The sequence below is a fragment of the Scyliorhinus canicula genome, chromosome 12 (assembly GCF_902713615.1).
Source record: "Scyliorhinus canicula chromosome 12, sScyCan1.1, whole genome shotgun sequence".
NCBI lineage: Eukaryota > Metazoa > Chordata > Chondrichthyes > Carcharhiniformes > Scyliorhinidae > Scyliorhinus > Scyliorhinus canicula.
The window spans coordinates 109107225-109129510 of NC_052157.1; the positions used below are offsets into that span (position 1 = coordinate 109107225).

At 47.9% G+C, this 22286-nt stretch overlaps 1 protein-coding gene and 1 long non-coding RNA gene across 2 annotated transcripts in view; one reads left to right on the forward strand and one right to left on the reverse strand.

The window, feature by feature from the left end:
- LOC119975254 overlaps positions 1–14574 on the reverse strand; it is a 31452-nt gene extending 16878 nt beyond the window's left edge. The window contains exon 1 of the long non-coding RNA XR_005462697.1: positions 14393–14574. This is a non-coding gene — a long non-coding RNA (uncharacterized LOC119975254). The remainder of the gene's footprint in view (positions 1–14392) is intronic.
- Positions 14575–14582: 8 nt separating this feature from the next.
- Positions 14583–15714, forward strand: LOC119975253 (microtubule-associated protein RP/EB family member 1-like). The gene has a single exon (XM_038814937.1). It carries the CDS (start codon positions 14673–14675, stop codon positions 15564–15566), a length of 894 nt encoding a protein of 297 aa, XP_038670865.1. The 5' UTR covers positions 14583–14672; the 3' UTR covers positions 15567–15714.
- The last annotated feature ends 6572 nt before the right edge of the window (positions 15715–22286 follow it).

Genomic DNA, 22286 nt, shown 5'->3' on the forward strand with positions numbered 1-22286 from the left:
TGTTCTGCTGTTGAAGAAACACCAGAAATGGTCATTACAAAAGCTACAAGATGAGGCCTTTGAGAAAGTGAAAAGGCAGCTATTATCATATTACATACTAGTCCACTACGGTTCCAAGAAGGAGCTCACGCTGACATGCGATGCTTCTCGCTATGATGTTGGGGCGGTACTCTCGCATCCCCATCATTGGGAAGATGGCACGGAATGGCCCTTAGCCTATGCGTCCAGGACTCTTGCAGATACAGAGCGCCAGTACTCACAAGTTGAGAAGGAGGGCTTGGTGGTTAGCCTCAATGTAAAAACATTCCTCCAATATGTCTACGGCCAACATTCTGTGACAGTGACAGGACACAAGCTTTTATTGGGCCTTTTTAAAGAAGAGAGGGCAACCCTCCTCTTGCCTCGACATGGACATGAGCCTTGTTATTTTCAGCCAATGATTACAGCCTAGAGCATTGCTGGAGTGCGAATTGCCAATGTTGCTGCCCTGAGACATTTCCCAAGTGAACCAGAAGCTCCCCCTTCGGCCTTCCTACACCCATGGGAATGGCCAGGCAGACCATGGGTAAGGATTTTGCCAGTCCGTTTTTAGGTTCTGTGTTCTAAATCTCAGTGATACCCCACTATGATGCCACCAGATGCCCTGCCCGCCTTCACGCACCCTTTCAAGCCCACCCCATTCAGGCACCACACTTTTCAGACCCTGCCCCTTGGCACTGCCAAGCTGGTGGGATTTACTCAAGAGCAAGGGGACAAATGGATGGAAGTACATCGCATGGCCTCTATGACATCCCACGCCATGACTGAGAAACCCCTTCAGAGCTTATGCATTCACGGCACACTGGAAGTCTACGTTTCTGACAATGGTACAGTCACTAGCGGCGAGTCCCAGACTATTCTGAAATTGAATGGCATCAGGCACATTTGGATGGTGCCATATCACCCATATTCCAATGGTCCGGTAGAACGGGCAGTGGGATTAAGAAGTAGCACGATTTCTGTTTAATTACAGAACCACAGAGCTATTGATGGGATGACAACTTTGCACCAGGTTGAACCTGCTATGTTCAAATTTGGAGTCCAAACAGGAGGATCAAAAAATAAATCACAATGCCACAGTACCTGAGCGTGTTCAAGACTGTCCACGTGTGGAACGTCAGAGATGGCTCCAGCTGAGTCCCTGCAGTTATACTAGAAAAGATGGGGCCCATCTTCTACAAGGTGAAGGTCCAAGGGAAAGTCCTGAGGAAGCACCTGGACCACCTTAGAAGTAGGGAGCCCACTCCTGCCAAAACCACATCTCCGTTCCCAGTTGTGGCCATTGCTGGCACAGGGCTACAGCCCATGAGGTACACTATGCTCGTCTCCCCGATAGTGAAGACTCAGATTCTGCCATGGAGGCCGAGTAGGCGGGTTTGCCGCCGGTGGCCAGTACTGATGACCTACCCATGCCGGTGACCCGCAGACGCTCTCTGAGGAAGTGAAGGCCACTGTCCATTTTACACCTCCCGAGCCGGCTCCACTTGTCCCAGATTCAAGGCCAAACGCAAGGAACCTGAAGAGACCTCGTTGACATGGGAGCACCGGGATGAAACAGGCTTGAGTGGGGAGGGATCATGGGGAATCATCAATAGATCTCCCGTGGGATTTGTGGAGTACCAGTGAAGGCTGTACCATTGTCAAAGTCTAAGACTTCCGGTGGCCTCGAATGCAAAAATTCTGATGGAGGCTTGTCCAATAGGGACTCACCGGTGGGAAATGTGTAACCCAGACCGGTGTTCTCGATGGTCCCAGGCTGGGATGCTGGCATTGTACCCCGTGGCAGCAACTTCTTTTTGTTCAAGTTTTTGAGTTAGCCTGGCCTCGGCTGATGTTATTAGTTACTTAACTAGTTGTCAGAGTTTATTTACAGAGGGGTTGCTTGCTCACAGTCTAAGATGGAAGAGAGGGAATATCTCCCAAGTGCCTCTGATGATGTCACCGTGCAATCATGTGACATACTACACATAGAAGCATTGGTTACAATACATAACAGGACATAGGGGCCCTCCCATTGTGTCTCCCTTCACACCCCCCCCCACCTTCACGCGACATCAGGACCTTCCCCCAATCGCCGTTACCAGCACCCCCCTCCACAGGTGAGTGATACCCCACTATGATGCCACCAGATGCCCTGCCCGCCTTCATGCACCCTTTCAAGCCCACCCCATTCAGGCACTACCCTTTTCAGACCCTGCCCCTTGGCAGTGCCAACCTGGTGGGATTACTCAAGTAAGGGGACATCAGGAAGCACTTTGTGCCCATTGGGCAGTTGATATCTGGAACACTCCCGCAAAGGTAAAGCAAACTGAGTCAATCGGAGTTTAGACATATAGTGAAGGCTGGAAAAATGGGTTGACCCACAGATTACCCACAAACTAACTGAGCAATGGAGCAGGCCGTACAAGCTGAACAGCTTACTTCTGTTCCAACGTCCTGGAAAATATGGATTTCACCTCCATTGTATTCTCCTTGGACACGCCCAGGAATACTGAATACTGGACCTTTGTTAAGGTGAGGTGCAAAGGTTCTGCTGGTAGGGGAGACAGTGATCTAGTGATAACGTCACTGGACTAATGATCCAGTGGTCCTGGCGAATGCTCTGGGAATGAGGGTTCAGATCTCACAAAAGCGGCTGGTGGAATTTAAAATCAATTAATTATCTGGAGCATTAATTGTGGTAGCACAGCCCCTTTAAGCGTACGGGATTTGCGGTCCTCACAAACTCTGACCAATAGCAAGAAGACATGAGTCCCAGGGAGCGGGCCCCAGGCGGTATGGACCCCAGAGCTGGAGAGTCAAGCCCTGTTGCTCTGTACCTGTACAGAGTTGCCTCTGTCCACTGTTTATAAACAGCCTTTGTTGTTACTGGGAATCTCCAGTGTATTGTCTGGAGCCACAACAGTCTCAATAATGGTGACCTAGAAACCATTGCTGATTGTCGTTAAAAACCCATAGCTCAGGCGATGGAGGTGCATCTGAGCTTCAAAGCCTTTCAGAAGGGGAAGTGAATCAATTTTGTGGCGGTATGGCCGCAGGGCCAACAGGCACAGCGGAGAACCAGACACGTCCTCGGCACCGCATCGAAGTCAGAGAACAGGGAAAAGAATGGTCCATCAGCCCAAGACAGAGGTGGATTGCTTTCAATGCGGAGGAGATCAGCCCCAGGAAGCTTTCCATTGTCGCGAGTGTTGCCCGTTTTGATCCCAACAGTGGTGCTAATCTGTTGCTAATATTAATGATAATGTTGGTGAACCACAAGCCTTCCCTTATATCGATGAAATGACCACACAACCAGTTAGTTAGTTCAACAGATGGTTTATTTACATACACAAGAGTTACCTCGACATGCAAACACAATATCTACTGCAAGTTAAACTACACCTATTAGCTACAATAGCCTATACTTAACTTCAGGGCGACCGGCCCTGTGAAAATGGATAACGTTGGTATTGAACTTGGCTGTCTGTTCCTGCTACAATTGGTTTGGCACAGGCCGGATCCGAAAGAGACAGAACACATGGCTGTGCTCTCTTTTATCCCTCTGGGATTTCACGCTCTTTGGGGCGGTCCTTAACCTTGGACCCAATGGTTCGACAGGGTTCTGATCACTGTCTTCGATTTTGGTCTATAAAGGGGCGGATGCCTTGGTAGCTGGGCGGGTTCTTAGCGGTCATTGACCTTGGCAGTTGGGCTCTCTGAGTAAAGGGAGTGGTGCCGATCAGTCTGTGGCTGTGGTTTCTTGATTGGAGTTCTATTGTCCTGGGAAAATGGGCCATTAAAATGCAAACGAGCGGGGCTTTCGATCAGGTCTGGTTACCTCTGTTTTAGATACACATAGGCTGTGTATCAGTCTGAGTCCTGCGTTGGCCATAATTCCCATGGTCCTTTGCAGGTGGCAATCTTAGATGGCTACACGTGTTTGTGCATTTCCGTTATAACCGAAGAGGCCATACCCAGTCACATTGCCGCGCAAGGCAGAGCACGGCAATTCAAAAAAACAGAGCAGCTGCAGCAATACACGGCACCACTGAATCAAGTGGAAAGAGCTCTGAGGAGGAACACGCAATGTACCGTCTGAATGTCATCAAAGTAAATAAGACAGTCCCAATCAAAATAATTCTGAAAGTGAACGGAAGACATTTGAAGATGGAGATCGATACCGGAGTATCGGTTACGGTTGTAGGGGGCAGACGTTTGATTATATTCGAGAAGGGACTCAGCCCCTGAATCTGGATAAGGGAGAAATGCTAAAAGTCCTTGCGGTCACCAATGCCAGGAGCTTACAAAGAGCAAGAAACCCAGCTGCCTTTGATTGTCATAGAGGGGCACAGACCAAGCCTGATGGGATGGAACTGCTTGCAGCAAATTAAACTAAATTGTCTGGAAATCTTTAAAGTCTCAAACAGCGGTTTTCAAGATGTCCTGTGAAGATGCGAAGACGTGTTCCGCAATGAGTTAGGTCAGATCAAGGGTGTGAAGGCCAGGCGTATGTCTATCCAGGCTTGACATGTATGTTTTTTTTAGGACCAGACCTGCCCCTTATGCCCTGTATCAAAAGGTCGAAGCTGAGCTAAAGTGATTGGGGGAACTAGGGGAATTTTCCAAATGGGCAGCCCTGCCAGAGCAATCAATAAGAATATGCGAGGACTATGAACACAAGATTAGCAAAGAACAAAGAACAATACAGCACAGGAACAGGCCCTCCAAGCCTGTACCGGTAATAATAATTTTTATTAGTGTCACAAGTAGGTTTGCATTACACTGCAATAAAGTTATTGTGAAAATGCCCAAGTATTATAGGCCAGGTTTAGAGAACACCAAAGTATATCATGGTGTTCAACTGACCGACAGCTTTTAATAGATTTTGGTTATGGGGGGCACAAGGGCCCACTTTACAGGTCTGATGCAACACAGATCTAAAAGTATTTTTAAACAAAACAGTGTTTATTCTATGAATCCAGTTAACATTTTATAAACACACAGTAACATCTTATCAACTACCAACCCCAAAGATACAGTACTCTATGGGTAACACTTAGTAACTTTCGTAACAACATCCATAAGTCAAAGAGCCTTTTTAACAAAGACAGTAGGTTTGCATTCCTTACAGAAACAGGTATTACTTTGAAATCATTAAGTGATCTGGAGACATTCTTTCGCATGCAGAGAGAGAGACCAAAATACACCTCCTTGGTTTGAATGCAGCTCTCCAACTGAAAACGAAACTAAAATTCAGGGCCAAAAACAGTTTCCAGCTCAAAACAAAAGTAAAAAGCAGAGCCGGATCCGAGCTCCACCCACACACTGACATCACTGCAGCCACTTGAGAAGACAAACATTTCTTAAAGTGACATTCCCATGACACTAGGTAAGGTGTGCTTTAAGAGGGTCAGTGCAGACTCGATGGACCAAATGGCCTCCTTCTGCACTGTAGCGATTCTATGGCCCTAACAATTTTTCAATTTGCAAATTGTGAGGAAAAGATATTTCACTCCAAGAGTGATTCCACTGACAACTAGAGAACATTTATATTAAAACAAACATAATTATTAACACAGGATCAACCCCGTTAACATCCAAACAGAAAACAGTTAACAGTTAAACAGTTCCAAAGCAAAAAATAAAGAAAGGTCTTTAAACTTACTTTCTCATCGACTTCCAAAATTTCAATTAAGCAAAATCCACCACACAGGACAAATGTCACTTTATTAATAAAGTTAAAAGTCAGTGGCTTACAGATTTATTCACAAAGTCTTGGGGGAGAAGCTTTCAGAAGTGAGTCTGAGAAACAGACCCCCTTTCCTCAGAATGTAGAGCAGAACTCTAAAAATGAAAATAAAAACATCCAACATTGGGGCAGGACGGAAGACAAAACTAAAAACAGGCCCGGCCCCTCCCATGAGTAACATCACAGTCTGCCTAGCTGTTACAGCCTTAATCATAGTTTTAGCAGACATAGCAGGATACCTTAACCTAAGTTATTTTAATAATATTACTGCAACAGACACACAATACAATATATATATATTAAAAAAAAACTATATTCAGCACACATGGAAAAAGCCTTTAAGTGTATCCCAAAAGTGATGATCTACCAAGGCGATGTTTCAGTCACTTTAGTCACACACAAAGATCACATGTCAAGTTTGGAAGAGGTTCAGGGATGCTGGAGTCCACCATAAACGTGAGAAATGTATCTTCCATGTGACAGAAGTCACATACTTGGGGTTCTGAGTGGATGCTACGGGTTTACACCTACTTGAAGAAAAGGTCAAAGCCATATAAGAGGTCCCAGCACCCAGGAAAGTGGCTGAGCTGAAACCTTTCGTGGGAATGGTAAACTACAATGACAAGGGCGGCATGTGGCGCATTAGTTAGTATTTGGACTGCAGGGCTGAGGACTCGGGTTCAAATCACGGCCCTGGGTCACTGTCCGTGCAGAGTTTGCACATTCTTCCCCTGTCATAGAACATAGAACATAGAACACTACAGCGCAGTACGGGCCCTTCGGCCCTCGATGTTGCGCCGACCTGTGAAACCATCTGAAGCCTATCTGACCTACACTATTCCATTTTCATCCATATGTCTATCCAGTGACCACTTAAATGCCCTTAAAGTTGGCGAGTCTACTACTATTGCAGGCAGGGCGTTCCACACCCCTACTACTCTCTGAGTAAAGAAACTGCCTCTGACATCTGTCCTATATCTCTCACCCCTCAATTTAAAGCTATGTCCCCTCGTGTTGGTCATCACCATCCGAGGAAAAAGACTCTCACTGTCCACCCTATCTAACCCTCTGACTATCTTATATGTCTCTATTAAGTCACCTCTCAGCCTTCTCCTCTCTAACGAAAACAACCTCAATTCCCTGAGCCTTTCCTCGTAAGACCTTCCCTCCATACCAGGCAACATCCTAGTAAATCTCCTCTGAACCCTTTCCAAAGCTTCCACATCCTTCCTATAATGTGGTGACCAGAACTGCACGCAGTACTCCAGGTGTGGCCGCACCAGAGTTATGTACAGCTGCAGCATGACCTTGTGGTTCCGAAACTCAATCCCCCTGCTTATAAAGGCTAGCACACCATATGCCTTCTTAACAGCCCTATTAACCTGGGTGGCAACTTTCAGGGATTTATGTACCTGGATGCCGAGATCTCTCTGTTCATCTACACTACCAAGAATCTTGCCATTAGCCCAGTACTCTGCATTCCTGTTACTCCTTCCAAAGTGAACCACCTCACACTTTTCCGCATTAAACTCCATCTGCCACCTCTCAGCCCAGCTCTGCAGCTTATCTATGTCCCTCTGTATCCTATAACATCCTTCAGCACTATCCACAACTCCACCGACCTTCGTGTCATCTGCAAATTTACTAACCCATCCTTCTACACCCTCTTCCAGGTCATTTATAAAAATGACAAACAGCAGTGGCCCCAAAACAGATCCTTGCGGTACACCACTAGTAACTGAACTCCAGGATGAACATTTGCCATCAACCACCACCCTCTGTCTTCTTTCAGCTAGCCAATTACTGATCCAAACCGCTAAATCACCTTCAATTCCATACTTCCTTATTTTCTGCAATAGCCTACCGTGGGGAACCTTATCAAACGCCTTACTGAAATCCATATACACCACATCAACAGCTTTACCCTGATCCACCTGTTTGGTCACCTTCTCAAAAAACTCAATAAGGTTTGTGAGACATGACCTACCCTTCACAAAACCGTGTTGAGTATCGCTAATCAACTTGTTCTTTTCAAGATGATTATAAACCCTATCTCTTATAACCTTTTCCAACATTTTACCCACAACCGAAGTAAGGCTCACAGGTCTATAATTACCAGGGTTGTCTCTACTCCCCTTCTTGAACAAGGGTACAACATTTGCTATCCTCCAGTCTTCCGGCACTATTCCTGTCGACAAAGACGACATAAAGATCAAGGACAAAGGCTCTGCAATCTCCTCCCTGGCTTCCCAGAGAATCCTAGGATAAATCCCATCTGGCCCAGGGGACTTATCTATTTTGACATTTTCTAAAATTGCTAACACCTCCTCCTTTTGAACCTCAATTCCATCTAGCCTGGTCGACTGAACCTGAGTGTTCTCCTCGACAACATTGTCTTTCTCCAGTGTAAACACTGACGAAAAATATCCATTTAATGCTTCCCCTATCTCCTCTGATTCCACACACAACTTTCCACTACTATCCTTGATTGGCCCTAATCTTACTCGAGTCATTCTTTTGTTCCTGATATACCTATAGAAAGCCTTAGGGTTTTCCTTGATCCTATCCGCCAACGACTTTTCGTGTCCTCTCCTCGCTCTTCTTAACTCTCCCTTTAGGTCCTTCCTGGCTAACTTGTAACTCTCAAGTGCCCTAACTGAGCCTTCATGTCTCATCCTAACATAAGCCTTCTTCTTCCTCTTGACAAGTGCTTCAACTTCCTTAGTAAACCACGGCTCCCTTGCTCGACAACTTCCTCCCTGCCTGACAGGTACATACTTATCAAGGACACGCAGTAGCTGTTCCTTGAAAAAGCTCCACATTTCGATTGTACCCATCCCCTGCAGTTTCCTTCCCCATCCTATACCTCCTAAATCTTGCCGAATAGCATCATAATTGCCTTTCCCCCAGCTATAATTCTTGCCTTGCGGTATATACCTATCCCTGCCCATTGCTAAAGTAAACATAACCGAGTTGTGATCACTATCACCAAAGTGCTCACCTACATCTAAATCTAACACCTGGCCGGGTTCATTACCCAGTACCAAATCCAATGTGGCCTCGCCCCTTGTTGGCCTGTCTACATACTGTGTCAGAAAACCCTCCTGCACACACTGCACAAAAACTGACCCATCTATAGTACTCGAACTATAGTATTTCCAGTCAATATTTGGAAAGTTAAAGTCCCCCATAACAACTACCCTGTTACTCTCGCTCCTGTCAAGAATCATCTTTCCAATCCTTTCCTCTACATCTCTGGGACTATTCGGAGGTCTATAGACAACTCCCAACAGGGTGACCTCTCCTCTACTGTTCCTAACCTCGGCCCATACTGCCTCAGTAGACGAGTCCTCAAGCGTCCTTTCTACCGCCGTAATACTTTCCTTGATTAACAATGCCACACCCCCCCCTCTTTTACCATCTTCTCTGTTCTTACAGAAACATCTAAATCCTGGAACCTGCAACAACCATTCCTGTCCCTGCTCTACCCATGTCTCCGAAATCGCCACAACATCGAGATCCCAGGTACCAACCCATGCTGCAAGCTCACCCACCTTATTCCGGATGCTCCTGGCGTTGAAGTAGACACACTTCAAACCAGCGTCCTGCTTGCCGGTGCCCTCTTTCGAACTTTTAACCCTATCCCTGACCTCACTACTCTCAACATCCTGTACACTGGGACTACAATTTAGGTTCCCATCCCCCTGCTGAATTAGTTTAAACCCCCCCGAAGAGCACTAGCAAATCTCCCCCCCAGGATATTGGTACCCCTCTGGTTCAGGTGAAGACCATCCTGTTTGTAGAGGTCCCACCTACCCCAGAATGAGCCCCAATTATCCAGGAAACCAAAACCCTCCATCCTGCACCATCCCTGTAGCCACGTGTTCAACTCCTCTCTCTCCTTATTTCTCACTTCACTAGCACGTGGCACGGGTAACAACCCAGAGATAACAACTCTGTTTGTTCTAGCTCTCAGCTTCCACCCTAGCTCCCTGAATTTCTGTCTCAAATCCCCATCTCTCTTCCTACCTATGTCGTTGGTACCTATGTGGACCACGACTTGGGGCTGCTCCCCCTCCCCCTTAAGGATCCCAAAAACACGATCAGAGACATCACGAACCCTGGCACCTGGGAGGCAACACACCAACCGTGAGTCTCTTTCGTTCCCACAGAACCTCCTGTCTGTTCCTCTAACTATGGAGTCCCCAATGACAAGTGCTCTGTTCCTCTTCTCCCTTCCCTTCTGAGCAACAGGGACAGACTCTGTGCCAGAGACCTGCACCCTATTGCTTACCCCTGGTAAGTCGTCCCCCACAACAGTATCCAAAACGGTATACTTGTTATAGAGGGGAACGACCACAGGGGATCCCTGCACTGCCTGCCGGTTCCCTCTCCCTCCCCTGACGGTAACCCATCTACTTTCTTCTTTTACCTGAGGTGTGACTACCTCCCTATAACTCCTCTCAATAACCTCCTCCGCCTCCCGAATGATCCGAAGTTCATCCAGCTCCAGCTCCAGGTCCCTAATGCGGCTCTCGAGGAGCTGGAGTTGGGTGCACTTCCCGCAGATGTAGTCAGAAGGGACACTAGAGGTGACCCTTTCCTCCCACATTCTGCAGGAGGAACATTCAACTGCCCTAGCCTCCATTCCCACTGAACTAACTTCCCAACTACTGAAAAATAAAAAAAATAAAAAACTTGTTAGTTTAGCAATCCAATGGACAGAGCTTTTTTTTTTTTTTTTTTGGTTAGAGGAGGAGGATGGGTGGGAGACACTACGTAAGTAGTGTTTCGGGTAAAGCTGTCACTCGAGAACAGCCCCTTCACAAACCACCTTCAACTTACGCTGACCGCACTGCACGTATGCAAATCTCCCCGGAACAGCCAATCAGAAGCTCTGCTCTGCTGCCCTCTGCTGGATGCTCACCTTCCGTCAAACTCCTCGGGTCACTGATGCAGGTGCACCTTCAACTTACGCTGACCGCACTGCACGTATGCAAATCTCCCCAGAACAGCCAATCAGAAGCTCTGCTCTGCTGCCCTCTGCTGGATGCTCACCTTCCGTCAAACTCCTCGGGTCACTGATGCAGGTGCACCTTCAACTTACGCTGACCGCACTGCACGTATGCAAATCTCCCCAGAACAGCCAATCAGAAGCTCTGCTCTGCTGCCCTCTGCTGGATGCTCACCTTCCGTCAAACTCCTCGGGTCACTGATGCAGGTGCACCTTCAACTTACGCTGACCGCACTGCACGTATGCAAATCTCCCCGGAACAGCCAATCAGAAGCTCTGCTCTGCTGCCCTCTGCTGGATGCTCACCTTCCGTCAAACTCCTCGGGTCACTGATGCAGGTGCACCTTCAACTTACGCTGACCGCACTGCACGTATGCAAATCTCCCCAGAACAGCCAATCAGAAGCTCTGCTCTGCTGCCCTCTGCTGGATGCTCACCTTCCGTCAAACTCCTCGGGTCACTGATGCAGGTGCACCTTCAACTTACGCTGACCGCACTGCACGTATGCAAATCTCCCCAGAACAGCCAATCAGAAGCTCTGCTCTGCTGCCCTCTGCTGGATGCTCACCTTCCGTCAAACTCCTCGGGTCACTGATGCAGGTGCACCTTCAACTTACGCTGACCGCACTGCACGTATGCAAATCTCCCCAGAACAGCCAATCAGAAGCTCTGCTCTGCTGCCCTCTGCTGGATGTCTGCGTGGGTTTCACCCCCACAACCCAAAGATGGGGCCTCACGGTAGCATGGTGGTTAGCATCAATGCTTCACAGCTCCAGGGTCCCAGGTTCGATTCCCGGCTGGGTCACTGTCTGTGTGGAGTCTGCACGTCCTCCCCGTGTGTGCGTGGGTTTCCTCCGGGTGCTCCGGTTTCCTCCCACAGTCCAAAGATGTGCGGGTTAGGTGGATTGGCCATGTTAAATTGCCCGTAGTGTAAGGTTAATGGGGGGATTGTTGGGTTACGGGTATACGGGTTACGTGGGTTTAAGTGGGGTGATCATTGTTCGGCACAACATCGAGGGCCGAAGGGCCTGTTCTGTGCTGTACTGTTCTATGTTCTATGTTCTATGTGCTGGTTAGGTGGATTGGCTATGCTACATTGCCCCTTAATTGGAAAAGAAAAATAATTGGCTATTCTAAATTTATTAAAAAAAACTACAATGGCAAGTTCATTCCAAACCTGGCCACAACATTGGCGCCAGTTATTAAGGAAACAATAATATTGGCAATGGAGGGAGCAGCAGAGGAAGCTTTCTGCTTGGTAATACAAACCTTTCAATCTTCAAACCTCTTAGTTCATTACTGCTCAGAGAAGCCAATTGTTTTGACAATCGATGCCTTGCCATATGGGATACGGGCTGTTCTAGCAGCACGGTAGCATTGTGGATAGCACAATTGCTTCACAGCTCCAGGGTCCCAGGTTTGATTCCCGGCTTGGGTCACTGTCAGTGCGGAGGCTGCAAATTCTCCCCGTGTGTGCGTGGGTTTCCTCCAGGTGCTCTTGATTCCTCCCACAGTCCAAAGATGTGCAGGTTAGGTGGATTGGCCATGATAAATTGCCCTTAGTGTCCAAAATTGCCCTTAGTGTTGGGTGGGGTTACTGGGTTATGGGGATAGGGTGGAGCTGTGGACCTTGGGTAGGGTGCTCTTTCCAAGAGCCGGTGCAGACTCGATGGGCCGAATGGCCTCCTTCTGCACTGTACATTCTATGACAAGATGGTGGACGGATCAGAATGATCAATTGCCTTTGCCTCAAGGACCCTCTCAGAAGCAGAGCAAAATTATGCCACAATCAAAAAGGAAGGACTGGCCATCATCGATGCTGTAAACAATTTCCACCAATATCACGATCCGGACAGCGATTCAGTTTTGCAATTATCGCCCTTGGTTGATCCCCCGCTTTGGGCTTCAGCTGGAGGGATCTGTGCACCCTGTCGATCTCCAGCGGATTGGGGAAGCTGTCCCTCCCGACTAGGTTGCCCAGAATTTGGGCCACCTGGGTCCCTGCCCTCGATTCCCTTGGCAGGCCCACAACCCGGATATTCTGCCGCTGTGACCTATTCTCCTGGTCCTCGACTTTCCCTTTCAAGCTGCCCCTGGGTTGCCACCAACCTTTTGATCTCGGCCTCCAGAGCAACAACCCTGTCACTCTGCTCCATTGATGCCTTCTCCAGCTTGAGGATTGCCTTCCCCTGCACCGCCACCTTCTTCCCCAGTCCATCGATCGTCGTCTGCATGGCGACCAATGCCTCTGATAATGCCACCTTGACCGCCACCTGGATTTCCACCTTTATTGCCTCCCTTATCACTGTCAGTTCTTTTGTCAGAAACGTCACCATCCATCTCCAGGTGGCAGGGTGGGGGATGTTGTTGTTCGGGTCGTCGATCTCCCTCTCTCCAGGATGGCTGAGGACCGCCCACCTCATGGGTTTGCCGACTCATCCACCCGTTGCTCGTGGACTTCCCTCTGCTCCTACCATCTCTGCAGCCTCTCGAGCTCCCGTTTGCTGGCATGATGATTCTGTCCTTTCCCTTTCTTAGTTGTGGGTGGGATGCTACCGAATACTTGGGCTAATTCCGACTCAAAGTGCCTGTTTGGCGAAGTTCTGGAGGAGAGCGATCTGATGTGCGTCTGCTCAGTCTTACTGGATTCGTATGTCTTTTGGTCACATGTCTTTAAGAACTGCCTTTGGTTTCTAAAACAATGGAATGTTTCCAGTCATTGTGACAGCTCTAGCGTTTAGAATGTTATTTGAAATCCTGATGCTAATCGATCCTGCTGGTAATAGTGATTTCAATGAAGGCCTCCAAGGGTTAACGGCATTGGGTTCCTCCTTGACATTTCTTTGCACCAAAGATCATTTCCATTGATTGGCTGAGCACATCACCTGCTGAAACGTACTTCTCTAAAAGATGTTCGACTAGAAGTTCACCTTTCTCAACTTTTTCCATTAATATCATCTGGGAAAACTGCGCAGAGTGGAAAATTGGGAGAGATGTCTGACCTGTCACAGAACCCTTCGATGAAAGGAAGCTCAGACAGGCTCAGTAAGCGGCATGCAATCATCCAGATTACACTTCCCCAACAGGAGGATGGTGGTGTAGTGGTAATGTCCCAGGACTAGTAATCCAGATGCCCAGGCCGATTCCCTGGGAAGATGGGTTCAAATCCCAAGACAGCAGTTGGCAGAATATATATTCAATTAATAAAATCTGCAATGGAAAGCTAGTCTCATTAATTCCAATTCTCCTTTGTCTGCTTCCATAGCTAGTTTCTCCTAACACAGGTCACTAGTCTGTCACCAGAAAATTCAAACTTGATGGGCGCCACTCTACATCAAGGCATGGTTGACCAGGAGTCTCTCTGCTCTTACCTCCAGCCCTTGACCTGTTGGAAGGATTTGCAGATTGAGGCTCAAACCTGTTTGGCCACACTATAAACACATCTTCCTTGGCCATCAAGTCCTGAGGTGGGATTCAAACCCGGAGATCCTAGCTCAGAGGCAGGGATGCGACCACGCCTCCTAAGTCTCACTAATGGTGACCATCAAGCTATTATTGTTTATTGTGAAAACCCATTTGGTTTCAGGAAGGAAATCTGCCATCCTTACCTGCTAACATTCCTGAGAGACTTCACGGGATCTCTGACTCCATTTAAAACAACAGATGTTGAATGCAATTAGTTTCTTTTTAAAACTACCTATTTGTAACTATACTGGGACAGTACCCAGTAACGTATTTAACTATCCTTATTATGACATAATGATTAGGTCACTGTAAGGAGTCACCTGCAGCTCAACTTGGAGAGAAACAAAAAAAAAACAGCAAGGGGGAGGAAAAAAAAACGTGAGGGGAGGCAAAAGAGTTGTGTGGAAACAAAATTAAAATCCAATGGCTGTCAACGTTTATTTAACGTCTTCGACGAGCGACAATCTGAGTCGACACAACATGTTGGCCTGGGTCAATGACTCGCTTCAGTTGAACTACACGAAGATTGAGCAGCTGTGCTCGGGTGTGGCCTACTGCCAGTTCATGGACATGCTCTTCCCCGGCTCCATCATCCTAAAGAAAGTGAAATTTCTGGCCAGGCTGGAGCACGAGTACATCCAGAACTTCAAACTGCTGCAGGCAGCCTTCAAGAAGATGGAGGTGGACAAGATCATCGCGGTGGACAAGCTGATGAAAGGCAAGTTCCAGGATAACTTTGAGTTCCTTCAGTGGTTCAGGCGGTTCTTTGACGCCAACTACGACGGCAAGCCCTATGATGCACTGGCAGCCCGTCAGGGACAGGAGGCCGGCCCAGCACCCACCACTCACAGCCCGGTCTTCAACAAGCCCAAGAAGACGCTCAGCACGCTGAGTGCTGCCACGGGCCAGTGCAGTGCCAGCACCACTGCCCTGGACAAGAAGGCCCTGCGGTCGTCCTCCTCGGGCACCTATTTGCTGCGCTCCAAGGCGGCCCCGAAAGGTGGTGGCGCGGCAGCAGCACCGGGTCCCGTGCAAAAGAGTGCAACGGAGCGGTCCAGCATGTCGGGAAATGGGGACACGCACGTGGCTGAACTGGCCGAGCAGGTGAAAAGCCTAAAGGCCGACCTGGTGGAGCTGGAGAAGGAAAGAGACTTTTACTTTGGAAAGTTAAGGAACATTGAGGTGATCTGTCAAGAGAATCAGCAGGAAGACAGTGTACTGATTCAACAGGTGGAGAAAGTGCTCTACTCCATTGATGATGGATTCATCCCACAGGAGGCTGTCAATGAACAGCTTGAAGAACGAGAGGAATATTAAAAGGGTGAGCTCAATAGCCTCCACATCTTATTGCCGATCAACAGCTGGAGGGCGAAGCCCCCTCATTTGCTGCAAAGTTAAAAAGAATGGTTGTGTGTGGAAAATTGCTAGTGTAAGCTAAATAAAAATGTACCTCCTTTCTCAATAAGTGGACGTCCTTTGATTACTGTCATTTCCATTCCCACTTAACAAAGGTGAGTGTTTTGGTGTATAAGTTCTTGGGTGTGGGCCCCGCCTCAGGCAAGGTTGACACTTATTGTTAATCTTCGTTGCCCGTGAGAAGAAGGTGGTGGTGGTGGTGAACTGCAGTCCATGTGGCTGTTAGTTTGGGAGGTCCAGGTCTTTGACCCAGCCATGATAACAGAGGATCAGCATCAATTATTGACCTTTGCTCTGACCCACAGGGGGCACCACTCTTGGGGGATCCAGCCATTTGGACTAGAACCTGTGGTTCTCTTCTGCAAATGGGGAAGTTAAGGTAATCCTTTACCCGGATGAACCATGCACCACGCACTTTGTAATCTGCAGACGGACTAATGCTGTTTGTAAATACCTGGATGGGAAGAAAAATTCTGGGTTAAAAGTGCCTTTGACCATGCCTGAGAGTGTGTGTGTGCTATGTTGCTGTCATTTGTGGCTCAGTAGCCAGCCCTCTCAACTCAAGGTCATGAGGACCTGAGCACATAATTTAGAATGATACTTTAGAAAATAATTTAGAATGATACTTCAATGTGGTACTGAGAGAGTGCTGCACTGCCACATGTGCTGTCTTGCAAATGAGATACCAAACTATTTCCAAAGCAAGGGCTGATGGCTCTGTTGGCTATTTTGGCAATTAAAAGATTAAAAAAAAAAAAAAATCTTTATTGTCACAAGTAGGTTTACATTAACACTGCAATGAAGTTACTGTGAAAAGCCCCTAGTCGCCACACTCTGGCACCTGTTCAGGCACACAGGGAGAATTCAGAATGTCCAAATTGGATTGGATTAGATTGGATTGGATTGGATTTGCTTATTGTCACGTGTACCGAGGTACAGTGAAAAGTATTTTTCTACAAGCAGCTCAACAGACCATTCAGTACATGGAAGAAAAGGGAATTAAACAAAATTCAAGAAAATACATGAGAATACATAATAGGGCAACACAAGATATACAATGTAACTACATAAGCATTGGCATCGGATGAAGCATACAGGATGTAGTGTTAATGAGGTCAGTCAATAAGAGGGTCATTTAGGAGTCTGGTGACAGTGGGGAAGAAGCTGATTCACACGAAGTCTGTTTGTGCGTGTTCTCAGACTTCTGAATCTCCTGCCCGATGGAAGAAGTTGGAAAAGTGAGTAAACCGGGTGGGAGGGATCCTTGATTATGTTGCCCACTTTCCCCCGGCAGCGGGAGGTGTAGATGGAGTCCATGGATGGGAGGCAGGTTCGTGTGATGGACTGGGCGGTATTCACGACTCTCTGAAGTTCCTTGCGGTCCTGGGCCGAGCAGTTGCTATACCAGGCTGTGATGCAGCCCGATAGGATGCTTTCTATAGTGCATCTGTAAAAGTTGGTAAGGGTTAATGTGGACATGCCGAATTTCCTTAGTTTCCTGAGGAAGTATAGGCGCTGTTGTGCTTTCTTGGTGATAGCGTCGACGTGAGTGGACCAGGACAGATTTTTGGTGATGTGCACCCCTAGGAATTTGAAACTGCTAACCATCTCCACCTCGGCCCCATTGATGCTGACAGGGGTGTGTACAGTACTTTGCTTCCTGAAGTCGATGACCAGCTCCTTAGTTTTGATGACTTTGAGGGAGAGATTGTTGTCATTACACCACTCCACTAGGTTCTCTATCTCCCTCCTGTATTCGGACTCGTTGTTATTCGAGATCCGGCCCACTATGGCGTATCGTCAGCAAACTTGTAGATGGAGTTGGAACCAAGTTTTGCCACGCAGTCGTGTGTGTACAGGGAGTAGAGTAGGGGGCTAAGTACGCAACCTTGCGGGGCACCGGTATTGAGGACTATTTTGGAGGAGGTGTTGGTGTTCATTCTTACTGACTGTGGTTTAGAACATAGAACATAGAACAGTACAGCACAGGACAGGCCCTTCGGCCCTCAATGTTGTGCCGAGCCATGATCACCCTACTCAAACCCACGTATCCACCCTATACCCGTAACCCAACAACCCCCCCCCTTAACCTTACATTTTATTAGGACACTACGGGCAATTTAGCATGGCCAATCCACCTAACCCGCACATCTTTGGACTGTGGGAGGAAACCAGAGCACCCGGAGGAAACCCACGCACACAGGGGGAGGACGTGCAGACTCCACACAGACAGTGACCCAGCCGGGAATCGAACCTGGGACCCTGGAGCTGTGAAGCATTTATGCTAACCACCATGCTACCCTGCTGCCAGTTTGTTGGTCAGAAAGTCAAGGATCCAGTTGCAGAGTGGAGAGCCAAGTCCTAGGTTTTGGAGCTTTGATATGAGCTTGGCTGGGATTATGGTGTTGAAGGCGGAGCTGTAGTCAACAAATAGGAGTCTGATGTAGGAGTCCTTGTTTTCGAGATGCTCTAGGGATGAGTGTAGGGCCAGGGAAATGGCATCTGATGTGGACCGGTTGCGACGGTATGCGAATTGAAGTTGTTCAAGGTATTCCAGGAGTATGGAGGTGATGCGCTTCATGACCAGCCTCTCGAAGCACTTCATTACAACTGACGTCAGGGCCACCGGGTGGTAATCATTGAGGCATGTTGCCTGGTTCTTCTTTGGTACCGGTATTACCCAACAGAACATCTTTTGGGACTTGTGGGAGGAAACCGGAGCTCCAGGAGGAAACCCACGCAGGCACAGGGAGAACGTGCAGACTCCGCACATACAGTGACCACAGCCAGGAATCGAACCTGGGACCCTGGCACTGTGAAGCAACAATGCTAACCACTGTGCTACCGTTGCGGCACTGATGATAGGAGAAGCTTGTCCGGCTATGCCCGTATAAGGAATAAAGATTTTCCCATTATATTATTGTTGGGACTTACTGCCAGATGGGCCAGCCCTCTGCTTTTCACCAAGTTTGACATGCAGTGAAGGATGTGAGGAGCAGGAAAGGAGGGTACAGCAGGCCCCCAACTTGGTGATTGGAGCAAATAAACGACTGAAAAATAAAAGAAGAGACTTTAGAACCCATCACAACTTCAGAACGCCTCAAAGTGCTTTAGACTTCATGAGGTACTTTTGAATCGTCGTTACCCTGGTCGTGTAGAATCACAGAAATAGCAAACATCCAGCAAGGTGAGAATCTGTTTCCCTGGTACAGGGAAATAAATATTGGCCAAGATACCAGGGTTGCACCGACTTGAACAGGTAGACGGCGCCCCAGTCAAAGGCCTCACGTGAAAGACCGCACCTCTGACAAGTGCAGCCTTTCTTTGTGAGCTGCCGGGTATTAAAATAAAGACATTTCATCACAACTCTCTCTGACTCATGCCTAACTTTCCTCAGATCATCAAAATATAAGATTAATGAATAGTGAAATTTCGTGCCATTTTATAGTGGGCTATGGGACACTTCTGCCCTCTCAGTTCAAACTGCAGCGGAGGGAATCTCTCACCCATTACTAACGGCTATGACAGAGTACACCAATGTAAGGACAGTATCCTAAACCACCATGCTTTGGAAACAGTTATATGGAACTTACTTCATGCAAAAGGGAACATTATCTGAGAGTGTGCTCTTAGCGAGTACGAACATACCTCAATTTACTTTGATAAAACAATTATTGTTTGCCCGAGGCAGCTATTGGAGGTTTGTTCTAAGCTGGTCAATTCAAATACAAACATGTTGTGTGATTGATTTGAATGTACATTAGTTTGCCAGTTACTTCTGAAACTAACAGGCAGCTATTTAGATCCCAGCAGCTCTGATAGCATTGGTAACAGAGTTAACATTTCAGGTCGGCGATCCCTCATCTGAACCACGAATGCTTAGAGATGTAACAGTTTTTAAATCAGGTCAGCTGCCCTGTTTAAGTTAAACATTCACACATCGTTAGTTTGGTGCCCATTCTGCGTCGATATCTGCTCAGCAAGGGCATTGCCTCGAGCAGAACGACGAGCTATAACCCGCAGGGAAATGGGCAGGTGGAGAGGGAGAACGCGACAGTTTGGAAGGCTGTCCTTCTAGCGCTATGGTCAAGGAGCCTCCCAATCGTCCGCTGCCAGGACGTTCTACCCGATGCCCTACATTCCATTAGGTCGCTCCTCTGTACGGCCACGAGCGAGACCCCTCACAACCGCTTGTTTGTCTTCCCCAGGAAGTCCACCTCTGGGGTTTCGCTTCCACGTTGGCTGATGACTCCAGGACTAGTCCTACTCCGGAGACACGTGAGGAGCCATAAAAAGATCCGATAGTCGAGAGGGTCCAATTGCTACACGCAAACCCTCAATACGCCTACGTCAAACACACCGACGGCAGGCAGGACACCATCTCCCTGTGAGACCTGGCACTCGCTGGCTCTCCCACCGACCCCGCTGGCTTCCCCACCGACCCCCCCCTACCGACGCTCCCTTCCCCGCACCAACTGCCGACCCTGACAGCGCCCCCCCCCCATAGCGCCCCCTTCCCCCCAGCCGGCGCCGGCACCAATCACCCTAGTCACCCCGGATACCCCCCCGCTCCAAAGCGGGCAAAGGCTCAGTCAACCGTGCTCCCGGATATACCACCACCGAAACCGACCGTATCCACGGCACCACCACCGGAGCGGAGAAGGTCAGCACAGATGGTCAGACCACCCAAAAGACTGAACTTATAACTCCACTTCACCCCCGACGGACTATGTGTTTTTTTTAAACAGGGGGTGAATGTGATGAATGGTATCAGTATAACTGATGTAACTGTACCTTGCCTTTAATACATTGGCCCTTTAAGACCGGGCTTGGAACCCTGGGGGACTCTGCCTCTGGCTCCGCCCCCAGGAAACTGTATATAAGGTGATGCTCACTGGGCAGCATGCTGTGACCACACTTCTCGGCAGCTGTCCGGCTCTCTAGTAATTAAAGCCTTTGAATTACCAATCTTCTCTCCTGAGTCGTAATTGAGGGTATCTCAGCGGTCAATGGGAAGCCCTGGGATGTTGACAATGGTGGATTCAGCAATGACAATGCCATTGAATGTCAAGGAGAGAGGTTTATATTCTCTGTTGTTGGACATGGTCATTGCCTGGCATACATTTGGCTTGAATGTCACTTTTACAAACCCATGGTCTCAATATTAACTCCCCTCACGAACACTGGGTGGAAGGAGGTCAATGGGAGTTAAACTTCCAAAAGTGGAAAACACGACAACAACTTGCACATTGGCAACTGTCCCGATTTTGATTGTTTGGGGCTATATGTCACAGGACACTGCATTTCCATATTTAAATCAGCCTTCTGCAGTGCAATGAGGAGCCTGATTTCAATTTAACACATGTCAACCGTGTTGCCTAGGGCTGGGAATCCTGACAATGTGTGGAATTGGAAACTGTCAGCTCTCACACTGAACTGCTTTTTATAATATTCTGTGTGGTTTACCTGGAGCAGGAGTGGTCTGCACACGTCCTCATGGAAGCCCTCAGCCTCTCATCTGCTGGTTGGTGCCCCTCTGTCCCTCCTGACCCTCCTCCTGCCTCACAAGCCCCGAGATTCAGCTGCATCTACATTAAATTCAACATGAAATGAAATGAAAATCGCTTATTGTCACGAGTAGGCTTCAATGAAGTTACTGTGAAAAGCCCCTAGTCGCCACATTCCGGCGCCTGTCTGGGGAGGCTGGTACGGGAATCGAACCGTGCTGCTGGCCTGCTTGAAAAGCCAGCGATTTAGCCAAGTGAGCTAAACCAGCCCCTCCTGCTCCTCTCCTGCTCCTCTGCCCCCTCCTCACCTCCCCATAAATATCACGCACCCCGTCATTCACAGGCTTCCCTTTTACCCAAAGTTTTACTTTTAAAAGCCAAGCTTGGTGTTACCTAACCATTAATCCCTGATTTACACCAGGTGATAGATACCCTGCTGCTATTTAACCCCTCTCCCACGTTTCTTGAATCAGTTCCATACCAGGCAGGGCCGGTTTTAAGCCTATTTGACCAATTTTATCAAATTGGGCCCCGCACCTTAAGGGGCCCCCACGCCAGCGGCGACAGAGTTACCGTTTGAAGCCTTTTCTGTATTCTAACAGTCGCATCAGGAGAAAGAAGTTTTTCAAAACTAAAACTGATTAAAAAAATAAAACTTTCATATTGTTTTTCAAAATTTTAGTATATCAAGCATTTAATGTTTTCTTTTGGTTAAAGACGAGCATACTACACGAAATATAAACATACATAAATTTTTACTTTTGTAGAGTAGGGGCCCCGCCATCACTTTTCTAATTGGGCCCGCAATTCCTAGCACCGGCCCTGATACCAGGGCATCCTCTTTCCTCAGAAATAACAGCAGCGTCCATTCGTGTACGGAAAGGTTAGCCTACCACCTGCTGGCATCTCAGTGAATTGCAGATCTTTCAATCGGTGACAATCTCTGTCTGCATTACAATCCTTGGGAGGTAATCGTAAACTAACACAACCAAATTTACCAAATGACTCCTAAAGAAGAAATTAACAATCAGATTTCACTTTTACTTTAATGTAAATCAGAATAAACATATGTTAAACAATAATGCTTCAGATAAAAAGGTAAATTTCACTTTAA